This window comes from Oreochromis niloticus, linkage group LG12 (genome assembly GCF_001858045.2).
Source record: "Oreochromis niloticus isolate F11D_XX linkage group LG12, O_niloticus_UMD_NMBU, whole genome shotgun sequence".
Taxonomy (NCBI): Eukaryota; Metazoa; Chordata; class Actinopteri; order Cichliformes; family Cichlidae; genus Oreochromis; species Oreochromis niloticus.
The window spans coordinates 17,785,969-17,813,871 of record NC_031977.2 but is presented as its reverse complement, the minus strand read 5'-3'; the positions used below and the strand labels follow the sequence as shown (position 1 = coordinate 17,813,871).

The 27,903-nt window shown below is 40.3% G+C and overlaps 2 protein-coding genes across 4 annotated transcripts in view; one reads left to right on the top strand and one right to left on the bottom strand.

Moving 5' to 3' along the window:
• The window catches only part of aifm3 (AIF family member 3), a 22,273-nt gene extending 4,276 nt beyond the window's left edge, over positions 1 to 17,997 (top strand). Inside the window, exons 2-21 of one of the 3 annotated variants that reach the window (XM_025897091.1) lie at positions 1,362 to 1,576; positions 4,602 to 4,815; positions 5,960 to 6,069; positions 7,509 to 7,618; positions 7,719 to 7,763; positions 7,848 to 7,944; positions 8,072 to 8,184; positions 8,624 to 8,710; positions 8,866 to 8,957; positions 9,053 to 9,183; positions 9,562 to 9,677; positions 9,932 to 10,003; positions 10,327 to 10,390; positions 10,504 to 10,580; positions 10,656 to 10,773; positions 10,876 to 10,974; positions 11,182 to 11,257; positions 11,384 to 11,488; positions 13,805 to 13,821; positions 14,014 to 17,997. In XM_025897091.1, coding sequence (XP_025752876.1) covers positions 1,546 to 1,576; positions 4,602 to 4,815; positions 5,960 to 6,069; positions 7,509 to 7,618; positions 7,719 to 7,763; positions 7,848 to 7,944; positions 8,072 to 8,184; positions 8,624 to 8,710; positions 8,866 to 8,957; positions 9,053 to 9,183; positions 9,562 to 9,677; positions 9,932 to 10,003; positions 10,327 to 10,390; positions 10,504 to 10,580; positions 10,656 to 10,773; positions 10,876 to 10,974; positions 11,182 to 11,257; positions 11,384 to 11,488; positions 13,805 to 13,821; positions 14,014 to 14,036 — 1,797 coding nt within the window. In that variant the 5' untranslated portion in view covers positions 1,362 to 1,545 and the 3' untranslated portion in view covers positions 14,037 to 17,997. Of the gene's footprint in view, positions 1 to 1,361; positions 1,577 to 4,601; positions 4,816 to 5,959; positions 6,070 to 7,508; positions 7,619 to 7,718; positions 7,764 to 7,847; positions 7,945 to 8,071; positions 8,185 to 8,623; positions 8,711 to 8,865; positions 8,958 to 9,052; positions 9,184 to 9,561; positions 9,678 to 9,931; positions 10,004 to 10,326; positions 10,391 to 10,503; positions 10,581 to 10,655; positions 10,774 to 10,875; positions 10,975 to 11,181; positions 11,258 to 11,383; positions 11,489 to 13,804; positions 13,826 to 14,013 lie in introns of all 3 variants that reach the window. The other 2 variants (XM_005473298.4, XM_003451666.5) reach the window with 2 other exon arrangements.
• Positions 16,325 to 27,903, bottom strand: si:dkey-98f17.5 (uncharacterized). The gene is made up of 12 exons (XM_019365598.2): positions 27,713 to 27,903; positions 26,395 to 26,506; positions 24,697 to 24,790; positions 23,907 to 23,961; positions 21,244 to 21,384; positions 20,957 to 21,117; positions 20,776 to 20,874; positions 20,294 to 20,439; positions 20,000 to 20,171; positions 19,777 to 19,889; positions 18,710 to 18,797; positions 16,325 to 18,336 (listed from the first exon to the last, which is right to left on the bottom strand). Exons 1-12 carry the CDS (start codon positions 27,822 to 27,824, stop codon positions 18,283 to 18,285), a joined length of 1,347 nt encoding a protein of 448 aa, XP_019221143.1. The 5' UTR covers positions 27,825 to 27,903; the 3' UTR covers positions 16,325 to 18,282.

Genomic DNA, 27,903 nt, shown 5'->3' with positions numbered 1-27,903 from the left:
ACCAAAAGGAGGAAAATAAAAGAGAGACTTTATCGCAGCTGATACGTCCAAAATAAACAGAGCCAGGAAATAAATCCAAAAGATATAGGGACAAACTGAGCTGCAATAGAGAGGAACATAAACAGATGCTTTAATTAATGGGAAGGCAGGTCTACACATACACACAGAGAGGGCTGATAGGCAACAGGAGCTAGGTGGGGATGAGGCACAACTGAACATAATCAGCACAGGTGAATACAGTTAGGGCGGGGCTAAGGGAAAAACAGACCATTAAACTAAGGTTAACATTTAAAGGAAAATAGAAAATAACACAACAATGAAATATCAAACACAGATACAAGACAGGGGAACCACAGGGAACTAAAAATCCTATAAAAAAAAAAAGAGAAAATCTCAAAACCAAGGATTACAAAACTGAATCTCATCACTAGAAAAACATTAAAACTCAAACAGAGCCCTTAAACTCAATTGCATTAACTAAGAATCCAAACCTCAGAACCTAAGGACCATCCTAAGTATCATAAGTACTTGAGTAAATGTACTTTCATCCAGAGCAAACAAATACATTGTACATATGCAACACCAACACACTGTTAGCTGCAGATTTCTGTCCAATTAGAGGAGATCTTTCCATTTCTCATTTGTCTTCAGGAACTTTCTCTAAGCAGCGCTCCATTCAGTACTGCAAAGTTGTTTTTTTTTCTAAAGTTCAAGGACATTAAGATGTGCTCAGAATATCAAGCAGTCCTTTTGGTTGTACCTCAATAGGATAATTTGGTGATGGATTGCACCGTGTTGAGTGATACACCTGCCATCCTGTGGCATCCTGTGTATGCTGAGATTCATAGCAGCCAGTGAGTAACTAGCTACAGTCCGTGTGGCTGAAATACCAGAGCTGGCAGAAATGTGTGAGGGCAATGTGGAAACAAAACAAGGGGGATTTTAAAACTCAAGGGGCCCCTGCTTCCCTTTAAAGCGCAGTGTGACGAGAAAGCTAATAGGTGTCGGAGTGCTGTTAATATTTAACAGTTTCCCATGCAATATGCATGAACGAAGGTAACAGTGTGTGTGGACATGTTCCTAATTAACACAACTGCTTCCTTTTTACAAGCACTAACATGTTACATAGACAAAGATAAACAGTGGCTGGGTTAGCTCTCCTCAGGGTCTGACTCATGCGGCCTTCACACATTTCAGAGCGACATCAGCTGCACATTAGTAACACAGACATAAAGACAAATATCAGTTTGGTAATGATAAAAACAACACAAGTATATTTTCTAATGCTTGTAGTTTTAACAGCAAGTCATCACAGTGTGACGGTGTGTGTGTTGTTGTTGTCACTCGCTCTGTGCATTCAGATTATGTGGAGGAGCTGACGTGTGCGATGGCCAGCTTGGACCTGCAGGTTCTCAGACCTCCAGCTCTGCATTACTGTTACCTCCAAAACAAGCAGCCCAGCTCCACGATCTGACTGTACCTCCCCTCCTCTCCTCTCCCCCTCTCCCTCTCTCTCCCTGGGTGTCCCTCAATCCTGGGCCCACCATGGGAGGATGCTTCTCCAAACCCAAACCAGGTAAACAGCATGTTTGCCCAATTCAAGCATTAGTAAATTAGTAAAATCCACAACTGCTGTATGATGTCCTTTACTTTTTGGAGAATGTTTTGTCTTTATATGCATCTTTATAAGTCTTGAGTCACCCCTCATTTCATTATATTTTGCTTCCAAGGAGCCAGGCTTTTAATTCTTTTAAAGTGGTCTTGAGAAATGGTTCTCGGGGCTTTCTGAAGGTCTTTCAAAAATGTATTGGATTTATTGGCTGCTTTTTCACTCATTTCACTCCAGTCCTTGTGCCTGACCATTTTCAAAAGAATGTTTTTTGTTTAACACTGTTCAACAAGGGACCTAACTCAAGGAAAGGAACCTATTTTAAATAGGCACTTTGTCACTACCATCCAAAAACACAAAATTTGTTCCAATTTCTATAGTGATTTGTTACAATTTCTAATATATGAAAAATTCCAAAAGTAACAAAGACTGACAGATATAAAATTGTATTTTTGCACTAACAAGGTGATTCCCAAAAAGCTTTTAGCAAAAAGCATGCCATATCACAGCATGGTGTGCAGTGTATCCTTAAAAAATGTGAAGAAACTGGACAAGTGCCAGACAGAAGAAGAAGCCTTCCTATAAACTATCTGCAGCACATTAATAGTATGTGAAAGTAACGTCCTTAAGAAATAGGAAAAAATCTAACAAGACTTGGGACATGACCTGAGTGATACGTTTAACCCTTCAGTTGTTCACCAAAGCCTCATCAGCAATGCTCTCAATGGAAGAGTGGCTGTCAAGAAGCCACATTTTTCATTCAAACTGTTAATATGTACATCAGGTCAGGAGAGAGGTGCAATAGTGAGTGTCTACAGCCATCTGTAAAACATGATGGAATCTCTGTTGTGGTTTGGGGCTGTTTCAATCAGTGATGTTGGGAATCTTGTCAAAACTGATGGCATTATGAATGCAGAATGTTTTTTTAAAGAAATACTGCAGTCCTTGTAGTAGTTGTAAGGATAGTGAAGAAAATATAACACAGTAATTATACAAAAAGCACCCTATTTTAATTTCTATTCTATATAAGGTTAAAATTATGAAGCTTTTCAATGTAAATCGGGACTGTTTGGTGTCTTTGTTTGTCATTTTCAGAGCTGTTGCTTCCAGATTCTGTTATACTCTTCCCCTCAGCCTCCTCTGTTTGCAGTTTATTTTGTGTGTGTGTGTGTGGGAGGAATTTAAATGCTCTCCCTACTGTCTTTGGTTATTAGGATTACATACTGAGACACAAATATCTTAAAGTGACATATGTACAGTGCGTGTGAGATCTGTTTATGCATCACCTCAGTGTTGGCATTGCTAAGAGGTACTCTAATAACACACTCGACTTCACATTCAGGTGCACTGAATAAGATTTCATCATCTGTTCAGAGACTCTAGTTGTATGTAAATGACGACTGTCAGGCAGCTGAAGACTAATAAGTGTTGATAACAGTGTAACCTCCAGCTACTAATGCACACTCAATGCACAACAAAGATTTACTATCTAGACTGGAAAAATGTCTCAGGTCAAAGGCTGAAGTCAGTTTCAAGTTCAAATAGAATGAGAAGAATAGAAAAGAATGCATTTCATTGTCACTATACACATGTACAATGAGATTTAGAGCATCTTCCACCCAGGCAGACGTGTTAAAGCATAAGATGGAAAAGAACATTATTAACATGAAACCTATAAAGTAGCTTATTCGGATACTTTATATTTATAAATAAGGATGACTCCCACTCTAAATATACAGTAAATACTGTAGAGGATCATTTATTCCCACTTACATAGAAATGAGTAAAAAGTGAGAGTAAATTTGCACCATGAGAAAGTCTATGATGGAGGGATGCCTTTAAAGACAAACTGCTGTACCATCTTCATTTGCCTAAAAATGTGAAGAAATACAAAAAGTAAATATAAAATCTGAACATTTTACATAATTATCTATGCCATGCTTTCTACTCAGTAAATGTAAAGTCTGTGTTGGGCAACTTACAAGAATTAGATCAAATATAGTTATGTATGTTATAACCCTGATAACTACTTAGTCTGATCAAATGAAGCATCAGCGTGACGACGTCTTATTTAGCCTCAGATATTACAGCTGCTTCTGGAGATTCTCTTCAGCCGTGGAAAGCTTTCTCTTTCTTTTCTCCTGCAAATGCACTCACTACTATGATTTTCCATTGATTTTAATTAAGACTTGCTCAGCAGGAGAAAATTCCAGCCAGATTACTGTGTAAGAACCGGATGATCAGCACATTTTTCCAGCCGAACAGATAAAGCCTGCTGCAGTGAAAAAGGAGTTACACAACCGCTTCTTAATGTTCGCAAATACAAAGCAAACAGCAGCGCATCAGAGAAAACTGAGTGTCTCCAAAATACGTAGATTAATGTGCTCCGTGCTGCTGCAGTCTGTATTTTTTGCTGTCATCTTGGGAGAGCTCAAGCTGTACTTAAATCTCCACCACTCCCATGAATATCGCATTATTTAACGAGCATTATTTAAAAAGCGTCTTCAACTTGGTTAAACTGCATTTTTGAGAATGAACTGATGATTCAGTGTATGATTTTTTTTTATTTAAATGCAAATTGTCAAACTATCTCCCTATTTTGGGGATTTTTATACCACATCACCAAAGAAACAACTGAATAAGAGGTATGCACTAGAAGGGAGGGGAAAAAAAGAAGACAGGGTTGCACCTGCTTCCTGCTTTCATTTGTTTGAGCTTTGTGGATGTCGGAGTCAATTTGTCTTAAGGTTGTAGACATCTCTCTAGGCTATAAGGCAAATTGCTGCTATAAAACTCTAGAGAAGGATAGAAATGAAATAACACAGAACAGGTTTATGGAATAATAAAGATAGTCCACTGGTGATCGTTAGCATCAATATCCCCTGAAATCATTTTCATTTTAAACCTTCAAACAATAATTCTGCATCAAATGCGTTTATTCAGCCATGCGTTTTGGCACATTTTCTGATTTGGCTGTGTCTCTGCTGTGCAGTTGAAGTAAAAGTGGAACTCTCTCTCCTGGATAAAGAAAAAGAGGTGGATGGGTTGTCGCCTAATGGCAAAGCGAGTCCCTTTGCTGAATGCAGACCTAACGGGGCCCTGGCTCACGGCTCTGATGATGACTCCACCCTGCTCCCTCTCTACCACAAACCCCGGGACTATGTGGAGGCCTCTGTGTGCCACGTTAAAGATCTGGAAAATGGACAGTAAGAACGTGATCATGCAGCTTTTTTTATTCTCTCACCTGTTGAGGCACATTTTAAAGATGATAAAATACTGAAGGAAAGTAAAGTGTGGGAAGTATCGAATTAAGTAAGGCTGTCTTAAATTGTGAGAGCAGGATTGTGTTTCCTTTTCCATTAAGATAAGGAAAAATTTCATTTCCGAGCTTTAATGGTAGTTAAGAACTAGATTGTGAGGACGTTTGGAGGTCACCCAGATTTAATTAATTCTTTGATTTTAATGTTTTAAGGCGACCTGCATAGATGTAGCACAGATATATTGCCTCCTGTTTAAAGTGCAGAAATTGTTTGTTAGAAGCATCCATGGCCAAACACATTGAGGTCTAGCCATACACACTAGGATAGTGATATAGTTGTTATAGTTTTGTACATCACAACAGTGAGTTTTAAATCAGTTAATCAAAATGTGGCTGAAGTGCAGTTTTTTTTGCTTTAACTCAAACTTGAACAGAAGTACTGTATTAAGTGTTTAGGAATTAAAGACATTTATTATACATAGTCTCTCATTTTCAGAAGCTCAAAAATAGGTTGGACACTTGAGTGACAAGCAGTTTAATAACCAGGTTCTCACGTAATTTAATGACAAACTGAGCAGATGAAAGATCTGGACTTGATTCCAAGAACTTGTATTTGGTAACTGTTCACCAGGACTGACTATATGAAGTCCAAAGAGATGTCACTCTGTCTCTAAAAGGTGATCTTTTTATACTCAATCATGTTACTGACCTGTTATCAGTTAACCTAGTTACCTACAAAATGTTCCTCCAGCTGTATCTATGAAGCACCCCTTACTTTTCCAGCCTTTTGTTTCCCCCCATCATAACTTTTATATTCTACTGTGAATAAAATCTCATAAAATATCCATTTATGCGAATTGCAAATCATTGTGCTTTATTTCTATGTTTACATTTTATACAGTGTCCCAATATTTTTGGAATTGGGGTTGTAAAATCCTTTCAAAGTAAAGTTTAAAGTTTACACATCAATCACATCTTAGCTGTTTGAGTTGAAATCCACTGCAGTGTTGTACAGAGGCAAAATTACAGAAACCGTGTCATTGTCCAGTTACTCTGGATCTGACTATCATTTTATTTTGTGTGCTTGACAGAATGCGAGAGGTTGATTTGGGAAGCGGCAGGGCTCTGTTGATTAAAGAACATGGGGAGTTCACAGCCATGGGCCACAAGTGTCCACACTATGGAGCACCTCTGGTTAAAGGTGAGTCATTTATTTTTAGTTATGAAGTGACGTGGTGAGCGGGGATGGGTATATTTGTACCCCCCGAGTTCGATGTCTGCACACAGTGTTCCACAGTGGATGAGAAGGCTGTTTCCCTGCACCCTCAGGTGGGGGAATGGCTCCTGACCATCGTTTGTGCTGAATGACAATTCAGTGTACTGATTTGTCTTGCAGTTACTTGGCGTGGTGCTTGAAAGTGTGTTCTGCTGGTGGACTTCAATACTAGCATTGGCAATGACAGTGTGACCAGAAAGGGTATGACTGGGAGGGGCAGCCTGACAGATCTGAACCTGAGTGGTGCTCTGTTACTAAACTTATGTGCTAACCACAGTTTGTCCATAACAAACACAATGTTTGAGCATGAAGGTGTCAATAAGTATAATGAACCCCAGGACACTCTATGTCACGGGTCGATGATAGATTTTGTGATTGTTTGCTCAACGAGTCTATGTGTTTTTCTTTGGGGCATCCTGTGGGCAATGCTTTGAGAGTAGGGAGTAACTAAGGGCCATTCAGCCCCTGTATAACCACAGCAAGAGCTTGGTTCGCATTGCCAGTAGTAAGTTAAACCTGTTACCAGTAAAAGTTCGACTCAAAGACCAGGACTGTTCTTTGTCAGTGATCCTGTTCATTACTTTTATGGATTTTCTAGGTGTAGACTAGTGATGGAGGGTTTCTTATTTAGTGGCCTCAGGATGAAATCTCTGCTCCTTCCAGATATTGTGATTCCTCTGTCCTCATCAGGCAGTGACAGTTGAGTGTGAAGTGGATGAGAAATATTACCTTCAGGTATGAGACCATGGTCCTTAACTGGAAAAGGGTAGAGTGCACACTCCAGGTCAGAGATGAGTTGCTGCCCAAGGGGAGAAGTTTTAGTATCTTGGGGTCTTGGTGCAGAAGACTGACAGATGGATTGGCATGGCATCTGAAATGATACAGATGCTGTACTGGTGTGTTGTGGTAAAGACGGAGCTTAGTATGAAAGCAAAGCTGCCAATTTACTGGTTAATATTCTCAGCAATGGCCACGATCTCTGGGAAATGAACAAAAGAATGAGATTATGGATAGAAGCAGCAGAAACGAGCTTCCTCCAAAGGGCGTGTGGACTCTCCCTTAGAGATACAATGCAGAGCTCAGTCATTAAGGAGGTGCTCAGAGTAGAGCTGCTACTCCTCCACATCAAAAGGAGCCAGCTGAATTGGTTTGGGCATCTGTTTAGGATGCCTCCTGATTGCCTTCTAGGTGAGATGTTTAAGGTATATACTACCAGGAGAGATTATGTCTCTTTTCTCACTTGGGAATGCCTCGATGTCCCCCCTGGATGAGCTGGAGAAGATGGCTGGGGAGAGAGATGTCTGTGTGTCTCTGCTTAGACTGCTAAACAAAATGTATGGATGGGCCATATGCTGTTATTTCAGGTGTGCTGTCCAAAGGACATGTACGCTGTCCCTGGCACGGTGCATGTTTTAACATTGCAACAGGAGACATTGAGGACTTCCCTGGACTGGACAGCCTGCCCATCTTTCAGGTGACCCTCCACACTGGTGCTAGCTCTTAACACATTTACTACCTAATCATCTTTTTAATGATCATCAAAAAGTGTACACATCACTTAATTCTGTTTGCAGGTCAGAGTTGAAAAGGACAAGGTGATCATTCGGGCAAACAAGCAGGTAACACGAAGAAGATGAAGAGTTCATGCAGGAGAGTCAGCTGACCACTTGATTGACCTAGGATCTTTCTTTAATGATTTCCAGGCTCTTCAGTCACAGAAAAGGTCAAAGCCCATGGCCCGATGTTCAGCAGTCATTAACTCCAACACAGGATTCAGCCATGTTCTCATTATTGGCTCGGGTTAGTGTGTGTGTGTGTATGCTCTTTATTGTTTTATGTCTCACAGCTGACCCTAAATAACTCAATCTTCCTCTGAGTTTCATCCTTGCAATGTTATGTGCATCTGTTTTGGTTAACTTACTGGCAGGTCCAGCCGGTTTGGTGTGTGCAGAAACACTGAGGCAAGAGGGCTTCACGGATCGCATTGTCATGTGCACTATGGACAAACATCCTCCATATGACAGGCCTAAACTGAGTAAGGTTTGTACACAGATCCTGAACACATACAATGAGATAGACCTCACTTAGTCACCAAAGTTACATAACAGACCGCTGTGGTCAGCGCTGCTAAAACAGTTCTTTGAAAAGCTACGCACTTCAAAACAACCAACAAAGTAAAGGGAAATGGCCTGTACATAAAAAATATGTAAATAATAAATAATTCCAAATATGACTAAGGTTTTGGGTCATATTTGGTATAAAAGCACGCTTTAAAGGCAGCCAAGTAACTAAAGAGACTGTCTGTTACTACTGTGACTAGAATGACTGTAGGATCTGTTGTGTTTTTACAACAGGTTGAATATGATTAATTGTGACTTTGCAGTTTCGAGCAATAGCATGGGAACAAAAGGGTTAAATGACATTTCTAGACTTTGTTCCAACTGTTTCCTTTGCTCAGTGCTAACTTGCTACCCCTCAGTCCTTAGAGAGCACGGCAGAGCAGCTGAGACTGCGCTCCATGGACTTCTTGCAAGATCATGACATTGAACTTCTCACAGAGAAAGAGGTGATTAATATTTAAAAGTTTAATTAATCATTAATTAATGATTAATGTTTAATGATATTTATATATATCTTTTTAATTAAGGCTGTTTTTAAAAAAAGAAACTGAAGAAAAACTTCAATTTACACTTTCATTGTTTTTGTTTTGTGTGTTTTTAGGTGGTGGCAATAGATGTGAAAACACAATCTGTGATATTTGAAGATGGCCTGAGGATGGAGTACAGGAAACTCTTTATTGCTACAGGAAGCAGGTAAGCAAAAAATATTCTTTTCTCATGATGCAGAAGAGCTGAGAATGTAAATGAGTAAACTGACACCCGATTGTGCTCCTGTTCCTGCTTGAAAGACCAAAACCAATGAACTACAAGGGCAAAGATGTCAGGAATGTGTTTCACCTCAGGACGCCCGAGGATGCTAACAGCATAGCGAGGCTAGCCAACAACAAGAATGCAGTGATTGTGGGAACGTCATTTGTGGGTGAGACAAAGACACATTTATAAACATATTGTTTTCATAACATTTAAATTTGCTGAAAAAGAAAAGTATCATATATTCAAAATTCTATCTTTTGTTTAATAGATAAAACTAATACATTGATACACTGTACAGTTTTTAAACATTATATTATATTCTTTCATTTATTGTTTTATTTATATATTAATTAATTTCGACATTATATATTTCTTTATATATTAACTGCTATTCATTGCTCATGTTTTTTTTCACAGTACAGCTTTGCGTATAAAAAATGTCTACTCATTTCCAAAGGTGTTAACTCTTAATGTATTACTCTTTTGTGTCATCCTGCATTAACTAGTGTGTATGTTAAGTGCTGTTTATTCATTTTGCTGGCAGGTATGGAGGTGGCTGCAGCTCTGACTGACAAAGCCCACTCAGTCTCTGTCATCGGGATTGAGTCGGTCCCTTTTAAAAAAGCTCTCGGGGAGAAAGTAGGGAAAGCCATAATGAAGGTAGAGACGCCCTCCTGGGAAATCAAGCTTTTCAGAACATGAAGCACTTTCACAATTCTATCATCAGCATTCTCCCTGAGAGGAAACTATTAGTTAAAATGCAAATCATGTTTCGCAGGTCAATACTGCGCCACAAATGGGAGTGTAAATCTTCTCATTAGCGGCGATTGATCATGCAGACACATGAAAATTCAGCGGTGAACTTTTCCTGTCTCTGTTTTCGAGTATTCACTAGAACCGTTTTGTCTTTGCAGCTGTTTGAAGCAAACAGGGTGAAATTCTACATGCTGAACGAGGTGTCAGAGATGGTTGGCCATCATGGACAGGTATTCAGAAAGTGAGAGAAACAGCACAATGCTCGGACGCACTATTGTCTCTTGTTTGATAACGTGGCAAAACTCAGATAAGGAGGTGGACATTGTGTCCACTGAACTTGGGATATTGAAGATTGCATCCATCTCTTGGGGGAAATGATCCAAATAACTGAGAGACGCTGTGACTTTACATGTATAATCCCATTTCTCAGTAAAAAAACTAACTGAATAAAAAGATCAGTTTTTATATTAACATTTATTTTGCGTGAGAGTTGTTAATGTATCAATAGATACACTAGCACATAAGTACAAGTTGTTTTTTTCCCCTGTTACAGTTGAAAGAGGTTGTACTGAAGAGTGGAAAAGTCCTGCGGGCAGATGTGTGTGTCATTGGAGCAGGTGATATGAAACATAATACAGAATATGTCCTTATTGTCTGTCATTAATTATCTAAAAATTACTTTGGTGACATTAAAAGTGTGTTTTTGCGCTCTTGCTCTGCTCTCCTGCAGGAAGCGTTCCTGCAACAGGGTTCCTGAAACAGAGCGGCATCCACTTAGACTCCAAGGGCTTCATTACTGTGAACAAGGTGCTGTGCAGAGCCTGGAGCCTCACTTAAACTGTTTGACTCCCATTTTGTTAAATTCTTACATCTTTCTTCCAGAATATGCAGACGAATGTTGATGGGGTCTTTGCTGGAGGAGATGTGGTGATGTTTCCTTTCCCACCACGCAACAACAAGAAGGTGAACATCCCTCACTGGCAAATGGCTCATGTACACGGTGAGTTTGTTGTAGCATGTTCTTGACTGCATTCATACTCCAAAACTAAGGCTTTTATAACTCGACTATGTGAATGTTTTTGGTTTCCATTGGCACTAACAGGAAAGGTAGCAGCTCTTAGCATGATGGGCAGAGCCACTGAGATCAAAACCGTGCCTTACTTCTGGTCAGCCATGTTTGGGAAGACCATACGCTATGCAGGTAGGCGGGCCTTCCATCCATCTGTAGTGTTTGCTTTAGCCTGAAAGTTTGTGTTAAGAGGAAGATTGACTGTGAAAGGATCAGAGATTAAGAGGAAATGAGTCTGCCCTGAAATGTTGGTACTACACTGCCATCTAGCTGAACAAAAATGAAGCCCCGTGACCAAGAATTAGGCCTGAGTCGGATTATTTTTTTCTATTTGTGGAGGTTATGGTGACGGATTTGATGATGTCATTATACAAGGAGATCTGGATGAACTACGCTTTGTAGCATTTTATACAAGGTAAGATTTCTAGAATTTTTCTGACATCTTAGTTTGTCTGTGTGTTGTTTTAACTATTGTGAACTAATATTTATCTTTTATTGTGAAGGTACCTTCTCATTGTTTCCTCCTCTGGTCCATCTATAGGAGTGAGGAGGTGGTTTCTGTCACCAGCATGAACTATGATCCCATTGTATCCCGAGTGGCAGAGGTCCTAGGATCCGGAAAGACGATTAAGAAGCGAGATGTAGAGTAAGTGTCCTTCTGCACCAGAATCTGGTCGTGATTACAATAATAATTTTGGTGTCTAAGGTTTATGTTAAAGAAATACCTGACAAATGTTATCAATCTGACAGAAACCACAGTGAGACATGGAGTTTATAATCACATGAAAAGTTTTGTGTGAGCCAAATAAATTGTCTTATTTTAACAAACTACAGAGCAATAATATATTTAGATATTTTATGTGATTTATTAATATTTTTCCCACTAAATTTTACAAATTTTCCCCACTAACTATATACACTCTTTTGACAATTAGTTAAACCCCTGCTGGTACCACATCCCACTGGTACCCAGTTGGTAGTAAGGAGCTCAAAGTGTGCCAAGAAAATATTCCCCACACCATTACAGCACCCCTACCAGCCTGGACCGTTGATACAAGGCAGGATGCATCCATGCGTTCATGTTCTTTATGCCAAATTCTGGCCCTGCTGTTTTAACGTTGCAGCAGAAAATGAGACTCATCAGACCAGGCAAAGTTCTTTCATTCTTCTATTGCTCAATTTTGGTGAATACTGTGTCTCAGGTGAGCATGAATTGTAGTCTCAATTTCCTGTTCTTAGCTCACAGGAGTGAGCATGTGCTGTAGGCCATCTGCTCCAAGGTTTAATATGTTCTGCATTCAGAGATGCTCTGCTGAATACCTTGGTTGAAATAAGGGGTTATTTGAGTCACTGTTCCCTCTCTGTCAGCTCGAAGCAGTCTGGTCATTTTCCTCTGACCTCTGGATGTTTTTTGTGTAAACTCTAGAGATGGTTGTTTGGGAAAATCCCAGCAGATCAGCAGTTTGAACTTAAACAGGTTATCTTGTCTCCATGCCTAAATATGTTATGTTGCTGAGATGTGATTAGCTGTTTAGGCATTTGTATAACAAGCAGTTGAACAGGTGCACCTAACAAAATATTCATTGACTGTATAGCAAATACACTGAGTACATTTGCATTTTAAGAAAGAACCAGCATAGTTATGAAGTATTTAAATAGTTTCAGCAGTTGTAATTTCCAAGTAAACTCCAAGTTTAATGTTTCACTTTAACCACCAATAATATTATTGATATATAATATTATACTACTATTATGTATTTAACTGTATATAAACTCTAAAAATAATTAATTGCTTGTGATGCTCTCTAGTTGTGTTACAAGTAAACATTAACAGTAATATAATATTAAAATATTTGTCGTTATAACTTCTATCAGGCATCTGTATATATGTGAAAAAGTTTTTTTTACTCGACTTTATAAAGTCTGCTTCCACAGAAATTAAGAGGGTAAGTAGCAGCCAGGTGCTGCTAATCAATCATCACCATGTGTGGGCACCTATATGAAAGCAGACTTTCCAGTTTGTTAGTCTGCAGTATTCAGGCATGTACTAACATAGTGCTACAATCTATATGTAGCTATGTATACTCCAGAGCTTCAGACACTACAGGCCTCAGTTAACACATTAATTGTTAACGTTCAAGGCAGTAAAACTAGAAAAAAGACCAAACAACTATCATTTGTTTAAAAGGGCTGCTAGAAAAAAGCCTCTTCTCTCAATAAAGAACAGGGCAGCACATTAAAGCAGGGATGTTTGGTTATAATGCATAGCAGCATGTTTGATGAAAACCAAACAATGCATGTCAGCAACCATGAACGTCTCTGTATACCTCTGTATAAGTATTCTGGAGTCAGATGTGGGGCTCTCTGTCTGACAGCTAAAGCTTGGCCCAAATTAAATCATACAACAGGACAATAATCCCAAGCACAGCAGCAAATCTCCAATGTGATGGGACCTTAATAGAGTTAAATGTAAATTAATGTTTGTAAACCTCCATTAACTGAAGCAACAATGTAAAGAAGAATGGGCCAAATTTCCACCACTGATGTGAAAGACTTATGCAGTCATACAGACAATGATTACTTCAAGTTACTGCTACTAAAGGTGGTTCAACAAACTACTGAATCATGGGGTGTGCTTGGAGTTTCACAGGATTGCAGAAAGTCCTGTGAAAACGTTTTTTTTTTCATGACTGTGCAGCTATAGGATGAAAACTGTGATGGTAACACAAAGCTTTAATCACAATTAATAATATGAAATCACACACAGTGGTTAAGGAGCCTCTGTGAGAGGGTTTAGAAATCAGTTTCTTGACTATTATTAGGAACTGCTGGATCTGTTAATGCAGCAGAACCGTACCATAATGATGTTGCTGGAATCTTTTGTGTCCACTTTTTCCTTGTTTTTGTGACTTTACTGTTCTTGTGTCTTCTGTTTCTAATAATGCTTGCAAAAAACCTGAAGGATGTTAACACGACTTGGCAAGTATGGAAAAATATCTGCTTTTTCTCCTTTCTGCTTCACGCATTAACAGAAACTCACAGGGAGCTGTAATTTATCAACTAACTTGTGATTTTGTTGGCATGTTTTTGTTTGTACGTAATGGGATTTTATGTGTGTGTGTGTGTGTGTGTGTGTGTGTGTGTGTGTGTGTGTGTGTGTGTGTGTTTTAGGACTGGAGACATTTCTTGGTTGATTGACAAAGGCTCTCAATGACTTCCCATCTGAAGTTCCCAGTCCCTTCGGACACCTCCATATGGACACTCATGGTGCTGAGACACTGAGCAGCTATCACAGTCTATTCACAACACACACAAACTTGCTGATATGACTGTCTGTTTGGGACATGCTTACCTGAGGACATCACTCAAACTTGCTTTTTCTCCTAAGAGACACTTTAAAATAACAAAAGGAGCCACGCGCAACCTGAAAACACTGAGCGACTGTGTTGGCAGGTCTTTTATTATCGATGTTGTCTTGTTTCACAACGAAGCAATACCGGTGTCAGCCTCCGTGCTGCTGCAAGATGTATCTACCTGTACACTTTGTTTATAAGAAGCCAGGGAAGGGCAATGAGTTTTTTTGTACAGATAATATTGTAAATAGTTATAATCCTGAATGCACTGTAACAAAATAAGAGCATCCATTTTCCAGTGAATGACAGACGTGGTCGTATGCTTGCTACAGGCCGTAGATCTGCATGGTATAACTTGCTATAACAGGAGTTAAATTAAGCCCCAAACTAGTAAAAAAAAAATTAATGTAGACACATGAGCAAAGCTTAAATCTGCAACAAAAACAAACTGTGTTACCACTTCAGCACAAGCCTGAATGCAGCTTTTAACCTACTTACCAACTCTCACTCGCAGCGTTAATTTGTGATTTATTATAATGGTTAGACTCACAGCTTACCTCTCTGTTATGGTTGCCTTGCTAGTAGAGTGCACAAATGGAATTCTTATTCTTTGATCGCATACTAGTGCTTGCACTGTAGATTCGTGTATTTTCTAACAAGTAGGTATAACGCCTCGAAAATGAATAGTGAGCAATAGTAGCTTAAGGTTATTTTGGATAGCCGTCACCCCCGTAGAGACGTTGTTTGTTACTAACTCAGGGAACTGAGGATTGTGGCCTGGGTTTGCCAGTCCCTCTGCAAGCAGAAAAATTTAATTTGTTGCTTGAATATTTCCTCCCGGTTACTGCAGTTTTACTGGTTCAGAGCTTGCAAATGCGCTTCATGATAGAAAGCAGATATTTGATTACATCCTGGAGTGCCGCAGATCCCGAAACACTTGAGCTCTGACACACACGTCAACAAAGCGATTTAAAAGGCATTGTTCTCCCTGCAGAGATGTCTGGAATGGCATTTTTATAACTAAACTTTGAAATAAAAGTCTTCCAACAATAACCGCTTTATGTTACATTTTATTTTTCATGTTATTCTACTTGTTATTTGTATGTCTGTTCTTGACTTTATTAACTGGAAAAAAAAAAACGTGTAACAGGTTTAAAAAAATGTTTAATGATTTCCAAAGAGGTGACAGAGCATAGTTTTTGCATGTTTTTCTTGGCAGATTTCATTCTTTGATTCATGGTTATTAAAAATATAGATGAAATCACTTGAGTCTAGATTTCATGCAGTAGCACAAACATTTCACAGAATTTATAAATTAAGTTTCACAACTATTCATATAAAAATTGGGAGCCATCTAACATTAAAATACAAACAAACTGGAAGTGTTCACAACTATGTTGCAAATAGAGGTTTGGATAAAAATAAGGATGCACCGATCCAACTTCTCTATTCTGATAAAAATTCTGAAATGTCAACTCAGTGCTTTTGCGACCAACTCTTTCAGTGCGCCAGAGACGTGTATTACGAAGCAAGATTTCATCTTAGCCAGGTAACTTCAAGTTTAGCCCTGGGTTTTCTGGATTACGAAGGCAGTTCACATCTTTCTGGGATATATGACCATAGAAACTTATGCCGGACAGCTAATCTGCTCTGGAGCAGGTTATGTTTGAGAAGAGAGATCAGCAGGTATCCCATGACCAATCAGTTCTCCCAAAAATAGTATCACCATTCCTGGAAGAGCCCTTAGGCCTCTCTGCACAGACACTTAAGTTTTTCTGTCATTAGATTCAATAAGGAATATAGATATAGACTCCTTCATATAGGATCCTAAAACAGGGCACACATTTGTACATGTGGACCTCATTTGCACCTAAGTTAGATCTATATTTGACCTGTTTTTCATATTTTTTCTGCAGCTGAAAGAATAAGGCAACAATTGCCTTACACACATCTCATCCTCAATTTACTGTAATCTGGCAGATCCTGCTGTTTATTCGTGATAGAGCTATAATGCTAGTACGTCTGTTGACTTACACAGTCAGCATTTATACCAGCTTTCCTTCCTGGCTTTCAATCGGCTAGGCTTTATTAATGTAGTAGTGCTTTTCCAGTCTTACTGACCAAAATTCTTCATAAAGTGCCTTTTAATAATATAATCTTTCTATTATGTTTACACACTCTGCTTTCAGCCAGTATTGTGTGTTTGATTGCTTCATACTGTTCTAATATTATAGTTTTACCTCCCATTGTAAAATCAGCCTATAAAACGGACAGATCTGCTGTTAGAGATTGATCAGATGCAATTCATGTAAACACATTCGTAGCCATGTTGAAAAGTTAACTTATCGAGCTGATAACCATCTTCATGTGACTGATTAACCTGTTTGCTAATGTTAGAGGTTTATTTATATCAGTCACAGCAATAAATTAAAAAAAAGAAAACCTCAAAAGCAGCTCTATTGTTAATGTCGAGCATTGGATCAGTGCATCTCTAGGAAAAAGCACCTCACATGTTGACGTCTGTCAACACTAATAAATACATCTACAAACAGTGTGGTGAAGGCAGTATATGGTGTCACTAGTTAAATCTATCAATAAAGGACTGGCAGGGTTCATTGCTTATTAACACAAGTACGAGGTACCCGACAGCGCAGTTACTTCACTGCACTATGGTGTCCCTGAGGTGCAAAACACAACAAAAACTAAATGAAACTGAAACAAGCAAACAAAAAAAATGTAAAAAAAAACAACTCACTTTTTCTCAGAAGCGTTGGGGCAACATTTCTTATTGTGACCGGACAGGATCAAGCTCACCGCTACAGTCGGGAGGGATTTCCAGCTTCCATGCTACTCTTATATTAAAATCTTACTTGAAAGCCCTGAGGCCCACTTAAAAGACATATGGTCAAAGAGATGAGGTTGTGTTATGCTGAGAGCTACAATCCCCACCATGGGACCATTCGCAGCTAAAGCAGATCCCCAGCAAGGATTTCTAGGTGGCATTTTTATAGCCTCTATTTGATAGAAGAGTAGAGAGCGGACAGGAACGTAAGGCGGGAACACAGGGCCAATCCAGCCTTTTGACACATGGAAATCATTACAATGGTGACACAAGGCCAAAATATACAATATTCTCTGTTGGTTTGAACAATGGGAATAATGTGTTTGAAATCTACAGGCGGTAGGGCAAACGTGCTCGTATAATGATGGAGTCAAGTCAGATTTAAGTATTTAAAATTACCTAAATACGACTTAAAAACTATTTACTGTATAATGAATTTTAATTATTAGCACCTTATTTTACTGTATCCAGCGCCAAGTATTTGTAGGTAAATATAATCGCATCAAATTTCCCAAGAAAACTGCTGAGAGTAGTACAGAAATAGAAAAACTGACCTCAACCTGTTCCCAGGAACTTGAATTTTATCTGGTCACAAACAAGAAATGTTGTCACCAACTTTCCTGTCAAATGTTTCTTTTTGCTGTTGTGTGTGGCACCTCTAGGCCACCGTACTGTGCTGTACTGAAAGTCTGTGGAACATCTAACAATGATTACACCACAACGATTTGTATATAAAAATAAGTGATTGGCTCTTTGGAGGCAAGAGAAGGATTCAATGCAATAAACATGTTTTTATCAGATGTCCAACTATAATGCCCAGGCTTTAATCACAGCATTGGTTATTGTAGCTATTGCTTAAAACACATTCTGGTAACACTGCGCTCAGGACAGTGTAGTGAGATATAAAGACCGATCACATGACAACAATGAGAACTAACTTTATAGAGGACATCATGAAAATGTGTTTGCTGGTAAAGGCAGCCCCAAGTTCAAGAAGAAAATGTGTAATTTGTAAACATTTCATATTTTTCTCACAATAATTACCCATAGACTATAAAAAAAATCCAGTCACAGTCTGACTTTCATTAAACGGCTACAATCAAAGCTTCTCCAATAATTAGTAATAAAGGCACTTTTCAAATCCGCTGCTGAGATGATAATTGTTGGCAGTGATCTCGGCTGATTTAGAGCGTACACCTGCGAGCTTACAGGTACTGGTGCAAAGTGCCTTCAGCTTACCCAGGGTCAGAGGTCATATTCTGCTGCACACTGCTGGAGGTACCATTCATACAATTTACTCTGTGGAGAAAAGTTACCTGTGTGAGATTCACAATCCTGATGTTTGATAAATTGACAACAAGCATAAACGGATTTTCTTTTCTTTTTGGGCCGAGGGGAAGATAAACTAGCTGAAAACACAACACTGACATAAAGTTTACTACCTTATGAAGCATTCTTGTTTTTAGTGAGCAGTCAGCTCACTTAAAAAAACCCCTGATCAACACTAAACAGCTCCATAAACTGAAGGGAAGCAGCAGAGTTGGCAATACTTTCCTTTATACCAATAGCAAATCAATAAAATACTTAATTATTGTGGCCTTTAGATTTGCACAATCCAAATGAAAAAACAACTTAGTCAAGAGAGCATACAGACACAAAATGTACATCTAACCTTCTTAGTCTTGACGATATCTTGGATGTAATCACTGTACTCTGCCATCGTCCTCTTCTCCTTCTTCGTCAGAGTCTTATTCCTTCGGCTGAGAATGAAGAACATCACAGCATTAAAATACTCATGTTTGTAATTGCATGTACAGTCACCACCAGCCACTTCACTGGCTACACCTGTTCAACTGGTCATTACACAAATCTTACCAGCCAATTAAATGGCAGGAACTGAATGCATTTAGGCATGAAGACAAGGTCAAGTTGATATTAAAATGAATAAGTTCAAAACAAGCATCAGAAGGGGGAAGAAATGTGATTTATATGTTTGAGCGTATCATACAGGCCGATTCTCAGGCCTAGTTCTTTAAAGGGTTAAAGGAGCCATTTTAATGTCTTCATACGACATAAGGGCCTTGCAATCTTATAATGAGCTTATTCAACCATCAAGAGCATTCAAAAGGACAGAAAAATAGAAAAAACGTTTGCAGAAAACTACAAAGAAATTGAAAATTTGAATGAACCAGTCCCTGTTTAGTTTACTGCTTGATCAGGTGACTTTGAACGGACACATGAACTGTGGTTGGTGCCAGTCAGGCTGGTCTGAATATTTCAAACTGCTGATCTACTGGGATTTTCCCACAAAACCGGTCAGAAAAGGGGGAAATATCCAGTGGGTGAATATGCCTCATTGATGCCATAAATCAGAGGAGAATGACCAGAAAGTTAGGTAACAGTAACTCAAATGGCCAGTCATTACAACCAAAGTAAGCAAAAGAGCATCTCTAAATGCTCTCTAACCCATCTGCTTTTAACATTACAGGAGCAGAAGAGCACACCAGGTACATTCTTGTTTGCTAAGAACAAAAAACTGACGCTGCAATTCAGGGTGTGAAAATGATCACTACTGATCAGATCACTATCTGTTTGGGATGTGGCGGAACGGGAGATTTGCATCATTAACGTGCAGCTGACGAGTCTGCAGCAACTGTGTGATGCTGTCATGTCAATATGAACAAAATCGATCTATTTAATTAACCTCTACGAGTTAAATTGCATTTTTGTCACACTTACCCTGCAAAATACTTTGCCAGGAAAAGCAGGAGGTAGCAAAAAGCCCCAAAAATGATGACAAAGACTACTTGCCCATCTTCTGGTATCCAGTCCCATAAATACATCACTATTCCCTGTCAGACACACAGTAATAGACAGTCAGAGAGCTCAGGACACTATGTTAAGTCACTAATGAAGTAATTAATGAAATATTATGAAACTGATATTCATTCAGAGCACTTACTGTGAAGATAGTGATGGTTCGAGTTGCACCTTCACCCAACAGCTCCTCCAGCTGCTCTTTGGATAAGGTGTTCACTATAAAACTGAGGATGAAGAGTAAAGGCAGGAAAACACCCAAAGCACCGCACAGGAATGAATGAAGACGGACGCTTTTGTTGTAAGCCACATCAGCCCTGTGTACACAACCAGAACAATAATGTGTTATCATACATTTTCCACAACTGATAGTATCTGGTGATGCTTATCTGCTCAGTGTACACATAATATGTTTTAGCAAGGCTGCAAGAGGTCATACCTGTCCTGCTCTAGTCTGCTGCTGATAGTGGAACAAATAAGGTCAGAGTCTTTCTCCAGCTGATTCAGTGTCTTCTGAACAGCCTGGTTAATGGTCTTCTCGATGGTCTGACAAACGCCATCGATCTGGTTCACACACCTGCTCGGCTACATGAGACAAACAGCTCGTAAACACGTCAGATTTGGACTGAACATGAAAAACACTCTGCACGTATCAATAAAGGATGGTCTGGAAACTTCCATGACAAATCCTGAGGGCATTCTGACTGACAGCCTTGTGGACTTGGCAGAAAGTTAAGCTGCACTCGCTCAGCAGAAAATGAAGCGGAGGTCTTGAGGGATGCACAAATCTACCACGCACACTTCATGGTTGTAGATCACAAGATGGTGCAGCGATAACTGCACTGCCGTGGTTTATAATATTTGCACAACCAGAACTAATTTTTTAAAGTAACCAACACAGAAACGCACAGTTCATTTTACCTTCTGTGGGTTTGGGATGTATATTGTTGGCATCTCAAAGCCACATTTGTTGAGACCTGGACGGCGGCACAGTTCTTGGACTATCTGCATCATCACTCTCTGATGAGAAAGAAAAAAGTTCATCTCACAGGTTCAACTTTCTTTGAAACAAAAATTAATTATACAAATCAGGTAAACTGACCTGTCTGTCTGTCTCCTTCCCGGCTTCATCTGCCTTGCTGAGGTAGAACAACAGCTTGTCTGCGCATTTTTCGCTCAGCTTCTCCACGATGTTGAGCGTGCGTTTGCAAAGCGCTTGGCCCATTGGGTCAAAGAACACAAATATCAGGTCTGCCTGTTCTCCTGCTCAGAGAAAAAAAGCATTTATTACATTCCTGCAGCTGTACATCAGCTGTGCAGTAGACACAGAGGAGGAGAAGAAGAAGACAGATCACCACTGAAGAGACAAGTTTAAGCTAAAGGACACACCCAACCAAGTGATGGCGCTATTCACATCAAAAGGGTAGATCATGTCCCCGTCCACCAAACCCGGAGTGTCCACGAAAGTCACCAGGCTGAATTTCTTCTGCTTGGAGGTGGAGATCTCAGCAGACAGGTAGTCAGTAACACCTGGAAAATAGAGATGGCGTGCATGTGCAAAAAGATAAAGACACAGTAACTAAGGTAACGAGTTCAGTCCATGCAGGAAAATGTCGCCTCTAATGGCTATAATATTGCTACTGGAAGCCGCAGTGCGGTCAATACTTGGAAGCCTGAGGGAGATCAGCAACAAGATCTCAAGGCAACTTTTATGCTAAGAGCTTTGCATTTTCAGGACGGCAGCTATAATTTAACTCCAAAACGGATTCTTCACAGACACGGCTGTGCGCATGTGAGAAGACACGTTCACCTCCTGTGATGATGAAAATAGCGGCAGCAGCCGCACCCTCGCACATGAAACTTTATTTCTGTTTTTCTAATCATGAAAATATTTACGAGGCCTCTGTTTCCTCACTGCCCTCTGCGGAGAGCTTTGTTGTCATGGTTACACACAACAGCTCTTCAACTGGCAGCTTTAGTGTGGGGCGTGGGACATAAAGCTAGCCAGTGAAGAACGACTGTGAGGCAACGCACTGAGAGGTTACGATAATCCACCACAACCATCACACATAAGCCTGAACACCCTCCCTCCCCTTAAATAGAACAGGATCACTATTGAGACGCATCCCAGCTAGTGACAAAGTAACCCCTCCCACGCCGACCCACACTCACACACACTCCGGGGAGGCCTGGGATGACACTGAGGCTGTTTCATGCAAAGAGGCAGGTGTCAACAGCCAGCACAAATCGCATCCTTGTGCTGCAGTGAGCAGAGCCACTGCTCCTCTGGCACATTAGCATTCCCTCATGTTTCTCCCACATCAGCATGGCCACAATATCAATAGATCTGCCTCCGAGAACAGTCTCGAAGTACCGAGATATCCCTGCTGTGCAAAAGAAATATTAAAAATATGTATGTTTGTGTTTAGGTGTGTGCGGATTTCATAAAGTACCTTTAATTTAGAGCGCTGCTAGACCGCACTTCAGCTATTCCATATAATCCTAAATAAACAGGCACAAACGGGGACAGACACATCGATCCGTGTGGGAAAGGAAAAAAAGTTCTGCCAGCTGAAAATGAGAGTTATACTCGCCGATGTGCGCTAAGTTCCTGAACTGACTGTAACTGAGAAGACAGTGCAGGAGATCATGTGCGCAAGGAAAAGGGCAAAGGCTGCAATAATGCTGCATCGACCAAGACTAAAAAAGAAATTGTTGAGCTGAACAGGTGAAAGCAGACATGGTGCAAATACTTCTACAGGAATCTGAGAAGCCAAAGTCCTTGATTAACCAGCGGATATGATTATTTTTTAATGTGCAGCAAAAGCAGTCAGTTCCCACAAAGCATACAGGCTAAACCCATGACAACAGGTTGATAAGACAGACGCATAAAGATCTAAGTATGAAGCCAAATTAAGAAGCACATCCCAAAGGAGACCAAACTGTGCAGCCAGCAGCTGCTCCCACATGTATGGATATATGGAGCTTTTCTGATGAGTCATCCTCTGCTGCTGTGACAGGTAAACAAATGTCTCATACAGCTGGTTTCCACATGCGGCGGCGGCGATGACGATAAAGTTGAAATGAATTGAAAAAAAAAAATCCTGCTTGTATTCCAGCAGCAGATTGTTGCGAGGCTCGGGCCTGCGGAGCGAAGCTGTTGCTGCTGGAGTCTGGGCTGTGCCGTCTCTAATAGCTGTGACATTTCTCAGCAGCTCCTTCTGACTAAACTGCACTGCTGCCGATGGGGCGTGTGACTCATACGCCATACAGTGTTCGCTCTGGTCCGCACCCAGTGAACCCTCACTCTCTACACAGTGCCTGTCAACACTCAAACACACTCCCCCACCCTCCGCTGCACACCCCCACTCAGCCAGCAGGCAACACCCAGAGTCTGTAAACGATCACCACGTTCACAGCGGCCGTCCAGAGCGCTGCTGACGCACAGATCTGAGCAAAACTGTCTTAAAACAATATCAGAGCGCTGCACGTGTGCAAGAAGAAGAAAACAGGAGTCTGGACTGATTTATCATCAAGTTTATGACTCACTATTGAGTCATCAAGGTGAAGGACCTAAACCCAACCTTAAATCACAGAAGCCTGTGATAAGGATTAATAAGAGCCCACGAGTAACAGAGCATTAAACAGGCAGACATTCTTGTGATGTTACAGATGGAGCAACGCGTCTTTAAAACTGACTTTGATCAGCAGCATCCAGAGGTAAATATTCATTAGCCACCAGCAGAGCCTTATCTTAAACCTCAAAGGTACAGCTACCTTTCTGCAGTTTGTGATTACATTCATCTCCTGCAGTTTTAACTCTCGATTCGAATAATTTGCTAATTGTAGAGACTGATTGGTCATGATTTTCATCAATGAGCATAGAAATATCATGATCAAAGGCATAGAGATGCAAAGCCCCAAGTTTTCACTGTTTACCCGCACATGGAATATATATCAAATCTAATGTTTCACAGAAGGAACTATCTGCACATTCACTGAGAGAGCATGAAAATGTAGTATAGTAAAGAGTTGAAGAAGTAAAGTCTTACCTTTGAACTCCAGGAGCGGTCGAAAGTGAGGATAGAGATGCAGCGTTGCATTACCCTGTGAAAGGGTTAACAGGACAGTGTTAGAAACAACCCGATGAAACAAACCTGCATTTTTTTCCCCTGCAGTTTTTCCCGCCCCTCTACAACAGAGTCCTCTCTCATCTTAGTGCTTTACACGAGCTGGTGTGCTGCGGCTCAGCGTGCACGCCTTAGCTCTTCCTGCACATTGGAGATAATCCTTCTACTCTGCAGTCCTACACTCCGAATGTATTATTCATACTCCTAACCTTCACCACATCAGGATATGAACAGAGAGGTAGAGGGAAGGGATATCAGAGAGGACCGAGAGGCAGGTGTCTCCCAAGCCTGTTCTCATGCTGCAAAGATGTTTCTGTGTGTGTGTGTGTGTGTGTGTGTGTGTGTGTGTGTGTGTGTGCATACACAACAAAGCCCCTCAGTGGAGCAGCATATAGAATGAGAAATCACCACTGGCTGAGGGAGTACTTTACATAAATGCCAACATCAAACACCCTGCTTCATCAGCCTTTATGACTGACTGCAGCTTCAGTTCCTGTTACTGAAGTTAAAAAATCGCAACATCTCCTTGAGTACAAAACTAAGAGGTGATAGCTAAATATAAAAACAAGCTTCGTAACAAATACTGAGAACAAAATAAAGGATTGCACTGAAGTAAAAGAGTTAACTGTCACAGCTTTCCTTTTTAAGCTCTGGCTGGGAAATCTTTTCGTGGCACAGCTGCACATGCCGGCCATGTCCGCGCTGATCTTACCGTCAGAGATTCTCTTTTGCGTCCACTTGTGATGAAGGTAAACCCCTGCGTTTCGATGGCCACCCCTGTTTTCTGTATGTGCTCTTCAACATACCTAGAAAGATAACAACGCCATCAAAAGTGAGAAAGAGCTAAAGCAACAACGCCTCAATTCTTGCGGAAAGCTACATGTGAGAAAACGCTGCAAAATGATTCAGTATACAATCAAAGGGAAAATAAACAAATCCTAACATTTTAAGAAGCTCCAAAAATGCACTGTTTTAATTTTTGCTTGGTAAATTTGATTCATCCACAAGAAACTAATTTAATTCTTTCATGTTTTTAACATGTTGAATGAGAATAAATGTACTTACCTACCCACCAACCCACCTATCCATCCAGCTGTAATAATATAGCTTGTTGCTTGTTTAAAAGGATGTGAATGTGTAATCAGTGGTATATTACAGAGTTTGGACCTCAAGATGCTAGAGAACAAATGTCAACAAACACTCCTCGAACCAGTTTGCAATCTCTAAGCAATAATAATCAAAGTGATGACCTTAGGAGCATCTTCAACATTAGCCAAGATGAGTATATAAGAATCCTAAAAGATTTAACAAATTAACAAATATTGCAATAGAAAAAAAATGTCACTTTAGCCAATTTGTCAGCAGAAAGCCTCCTCTCTCTAAAATATGTCAGATCAGTTATAATCAGGGGCAGCGCGGTGGTGCAGTGGTTAGTTCTGCTGTTTCACAACATAAAAAGTCCCGAGTTTGAATCTATTGGCCAGCTGGGGCTTGGGTGGGTTCTCTTTGCGTACTGGGGCTTCCTCCCACAGACCACAGACATGCATGTTGGGTTACTAATTATTCTAAACTGTCTGTAAAGGAAACAAGGAAGACCACAGAAGATGTACATGGTTGTGGTGAAGGCTGGTGTGACAGAGGGGGATGCTAGGGATAGGGTGGGATGAAGGGAGATAATCTGCTTTGGCGACCCCTGAAGGGTCAGGAGGAGGAGAAGGAAGAAAAGGAGGAGAGGAGGGAGAGGAGGAAAATAAGAAGCTTAAGGAGAAAAATACGAAGAAGGAGGAGGAGGAGGAAGAGGATGAGGAGAAGAAGACGAGGAAGTTTTTCCCAGATTGCGAAAGGTCCCCAGTTCAAGGACAGGAGGAGACACAAATCCCAGGAAGGCTTGTGTCAGAAAAGACCCTCCTTCTTATGTCTGCACATATTGTTTATATTTGATTCAGTACATATGGTATTTATTAATGGTGATTTGCTGCTCTTTCTTTTAGCACGGATATGGGACAGTACTACAGTGTCATTGTATGCCATGATCTGCATTTCAAATATACAGATCCACCCACTGTGGTGACCCCCTGTGAATAAGGGAGTAGCCTAAAGGTCACTAATCTTACAGCATACATATTTCCTACCCAGCATTTATTCAAAAAAGGACAAAACTTTGATTGTGACAAAAGATTTAACTGACATACAAAATAACAATTTACACCTGTTTTTTCCCCATTTTCTTTTGTAAATCCACACTTCCTGGGGCAAAACTGGGCTGCATTCAAACCACAAAGCGCTTTCAAAAAGTCATGTGTGAACAGGATGTTCTCGACACCAGTCTCTCTTTCAAACATAGAGCAGAGCATGTGATGGTCAGGCAGTGTTATTAAATCACAACAACAATAAGAAGTATCAGTAATACCAGTTAATGAAGGAGCTCTTTCCTGCAGAGTGGTTACCCATTATCATCACGATGATCTTCTTTCTGGGAGGCAGAAGACGGACTCCCAGGCTACTGGCAATTTTTACCAAGCCTGAAAAACACACACAACACAATCATGACATGCAATGACTAAAGTGGTACCTTTGTACTGTGATGCTCTAGACTGGTTTTAAAATAAAATAATGTAGTTGTGACTAAATAGTAAGCCTGCACAGATGCATAGTTAATCGTACATGGTTAAAGAGTAGGTAGAGGAAAATTTTACAAAGTGGCAGATGAAATGACTGCCCCTTGTCCTCCCTCGCAACTCTTCTCAGTAGTGACAATGATCACAGTAAACCTCTGAAGTCTACGTTATCTGAACCCTTACCCTATTCAGTCACAATCTGTATGTTTGTTTTATAAATCAGTCTCCCAAGAATGAACATAAATTCTAAGGTTTTTCCTCTTTGGAACAATGATTTCTTTTAGAAATGTAATTCCAATACATCTACTTGATTTTGACATTTGACAATACAAAAGTCTTGAGCCATCTCTCATTTGTTTAGGCCATTTTTTTAATGTTATTCTTAAGGAAGGGGAAATTATACATGCCTGTGTTTTTATTTAGCTATTACACTATAATTTTTTTTTTTAAATGACACAGGGTGATCAAGGTAACTAAAATGAGTTACAGGATTATTCGTGACACCACACCTTTCTAAATGTTTACCTTCTAGAAAACAAGCTGATATTCTCTCTGCTTTTCATGCACCCCAGAAGGGTATAATAATCTCCCATTAATAAAAAGCACACAACAGGAGGCTCCCTTATTAAGTTTTTGCATTTTTTACTGTAATATCTTACAGTATAAGGCCGTCAATATGCGCCTGTGCCACTTTAACTGTATTGTTTATTTATTGTGGACTACACTATTTTTATTTTTGATCCTGCTTCTGTAACACAATAAGACCCCTTTCTGGGATCAATGAAGTATCTTTGTATCTATGTGTATGTGATTTTGCAGCAATGCATACAGTCAGATGGGGCACTGCCCTGCGAGGCTGCAGAGAAGCCTCTGAGATGTTCAACGTCACGTGTTTGACACACACTAGCAGCTGCTGCAGGCTGACACACACATACCACACACACACACACTAAATAAGCAGCATTACACCTTTAAGTCCACATAAACTTCAGTCGGGGACTTCAGCAGTGCCACAGCTCGGTTGCCATAATATCACAGCCAGGGCGGGCTGGTTTCTACTTTGCGGTCCTAACTTTGCTTTAGCCTTAATCCAGATTATCGACTGTTTACCGTTTTCGCTGTCCACATACAGATTGTGGCACTCCTTCAGTATCCTCTCACTCGGTGTGGTGATCGCAGACTCCAGAGGGTTTGCCACAGACCGGGGCTTTCTACCCGACATGGTTAACGACGCCAGGGGAACCCGCTTCTCTGCCCTTTCCTACACCACACGGGGAAGGGTTTCAGGGTTGCACAACCAC

Coding starts and splice junctions, on each gene's coding strand:
- si:dkey-98f17.5 (XM_019365598.2), bottom strand. CDS start 27,824: ATGTCGGGTAGAAAGCCCCGGTCTGTGGCAAACCCTCTGGAGTCTGCG. Junction 20,440..20,775: donor ACATCCCAAACCCACAGAAG/GTAAAATGAACT, acceptor TGTCTCATGTAG/CCGAGCAGGTGTGTGAACCA. Junction 18,798..19,776: donor CTGGCAAAGTATTTTGCAGG/GTAAGTGTGACA, acceptor CTTCATTCTCAG/CCGAAGGAATAAGACTCTGA.